At 22.0% G+C, this 2,500-nt stretch overlaps 2 protein-coding genes across 2 annotated transcripts in view; both read left to right on the top strand.

The window, feature by feature from the left end:
- The window catches only part of LOC122258413 (uncharacterized), a gene marked incomplete at its 3' end in the record, with an annotated part of 9,187 nt that extends 8,403 nt beyond the window's left edge, over positions 1-784 (top strand). Inside the window, 2 exon segments of the mRNA XM_086556267.1 lie at positions 1-110; positions 693-784. The exon segment at positions 1-110 is cut by the window's left edge and continues 109 nt beyond it. Of these exon segments, the coding sequence (XP_086412393.1) occupies positions 1-110; positions 693-784 (202 nt within the window).
- Positions 785-854: 70 nt separating this feature from the next.
- The window catches only part of LOC122242301 (atrial natriuretic peptide receptor 2), an 18,796-nt gene continuing 17,150 nt past the window's right edge, over positions 855-2,500 (top strand). Inside the window, exon 1 of the mRNA XM_086556154.1 lies at positions 855-877. Within this exon, the coding sequence (XP_086412280.1) occupies positions 855-877 (23 nt within the window). The remainder of the gene's footprint in view (positions 878-2,500) is intronic.

Here is a 2,500-nt window from a genome sequence, read left to right as displayed (position 1 = left end):
CATCCACACGGGCCCCGCCGTGGCAGGCGTCATCGGGACCAAAATGCCGCGCTACTGCCTCTTCGGCGACTCCGTCAACCTCGCCGCCAAGATCGAGGCCACGGGGCTACGTGAGTAAAGTTGTTTGTGTTTTCTTTAGTCACTGTCCTTCGCGTGATTGCCATATTCTACTCATTTATCTATTCATATCATGTGAATATCTATTTTGTCATCTGATTTTCATCTCATCATTTTTATTTTCATTGTCATAGTAATCATATTATCATATTAGGATTATTATCATTATCATTATTACTATCACTATCATTATTGTTATCATTATTACTTTCATTATCAGTATTGTTATCATTATCATTATCATCATTATTACTATCATTATCATTATTGTTATCATTATCACCATTATCATTATTATTATTCCTGTTACTATTATCATCACCATTATCAATATTAATGTTATCATTATTGGCCGTATCATTATTATAAATATAATCATAGGTAGTATTACAATTTCCCACAAAGGAAAATGGTGTATCCTACCTTTAGCGTCTATTACCAATAAACTCTTCATAATGAAGCAGACCAACATCAAAATATAAAGACATTTTCAAAACATCTCAATCAGTTTCGAATCTGAGAATTTCCGCAAAAGATTCCTTTTCTTATTCTTCTCGTACATCTTCCCTTCACAGCTTTCAAGATCCACATTTCGCAAGACACCAAGGACTGTCTCGATCGCGTCGGAGGATTCATTGTCAAGCTTCGCGGGGAGTTAGAAATTAAGGTTAGTTTAGTTTGTGTGAATGGGCGATCCTTTACTTTAGTTTCCCCTTGATGAAAACAAGTCATACTTCATGCTTCCAAGGGTTGTGTCAGGGTACCGCACCTGCTATCCCTAATTGTATCTTGGTGGAGGGTATATATAAAATATTGTATATATACGAAAGGGCAATTCAAATAAAGTTCCTTAGCCAAAAAAAACAAAAAAACTCATCATATATATATATATATATATATATATATATATATATATATATACATATAATATATAAATTTTCTAAATCATATTTATGATATATATATATCTATCAATAATATATATATATATATTGAATTTTATATATGTACAATTATATACAAATAAAAAAACCACATAAAAAACCACAAACATATCTACAAAACAAAAACACAAACAAAACATAAAAACTCACACTCACACTTTTTTCCTTAATGGTCGTATTATTTATATATATATATATATATATAAATATATCTATATATGTATATAATAGATTGAAATAGCTAGATAGATAGATTTAGTTTGAGATAGATAGATAGTAGTAGTATCATCACTATATAGATATAGCTATATCGATAATATATATATGTATATATATTATATTTATATTTATTTATATATATATATATAATATATATATATAAATTACATATAAATATTATATATATATCATATTAAATCCCTATATATATAAAATATATATTGAGATCTATATATTATATATATATATATATATATATAATATATCAAATATAGATGTGTGTGTGTGTGTGTGTGTTGTGTGTGTGTTGTGTGTGATATCAAATAAAAATATATATTATAAGGGCATTAATAAATTATATATACATATTACATATTTATATATATACATAAAAAAGTATATATATGTAACATATATATATATTATATATATTATATTAATATATATATATATAATAGCATGTAATATATATAATATCAATTTATATATATATATATATATATGGTTATATATGCATTCTGTATATATATGCATATTATATATATATTACATATACTATATATATATATAGTGATATATATATATATTTAATATATATCTATATATCAGTATATTATACTATATACTGTACTTATAGTATAATTTATATATTATATATGTTCTCCATATATAGCTATACACCCATTCTATATATACATATATTAAACATCCATATATAACGCTAAATTAATCTATATACCCACTAAATATTCTCTATACAGTTATATACATATACATATATATACATATATATAATATATCATTTTATTATTATATATATATATAACTATATAAATATACATAAGTATATATATAAATTCTATGTATATATAGTATATAACATAATATATTATATATATATTATATATTTATTATATATATATATAGATTTATATATTTCTATATATAAGTGCATATATCGATATATATATATATATATATATAGTTATATATATGCATATATAGATATATATATGAAAAATTGATAAACTATAATTTACACACACATATATAAGGTATAAAATATTATATATATATAATATATATATATATATATATATTTATATATATATATATATACATCTATATATATATATATCTGATATATATATATTTAAATATAGCACATCTAAAAAAATATCTATATAAATCTATAATATTAAAAATAATAAAATAATATA

This window comes from Penaeus japonicus, unplaced genomic scaffold, assembly GCF_977035675.1.
Source record: "Penaeus japonicus unplaced genomic scaffold, GWHDUDI00000001_assembly GWHDUDI00000032, whole genome shotgun sequence".
Lineage (NCBI taxonomy): Eukaryota > Metazoa > Arthropoda > Malacostraca > Decapoda > Penaeidae > Penaeus > Penaeus japonicus.
Note: the sequence above shows the minus strand (reverse complement) of the source record. Positions and strands in the feature narration are given on the sequence as shown.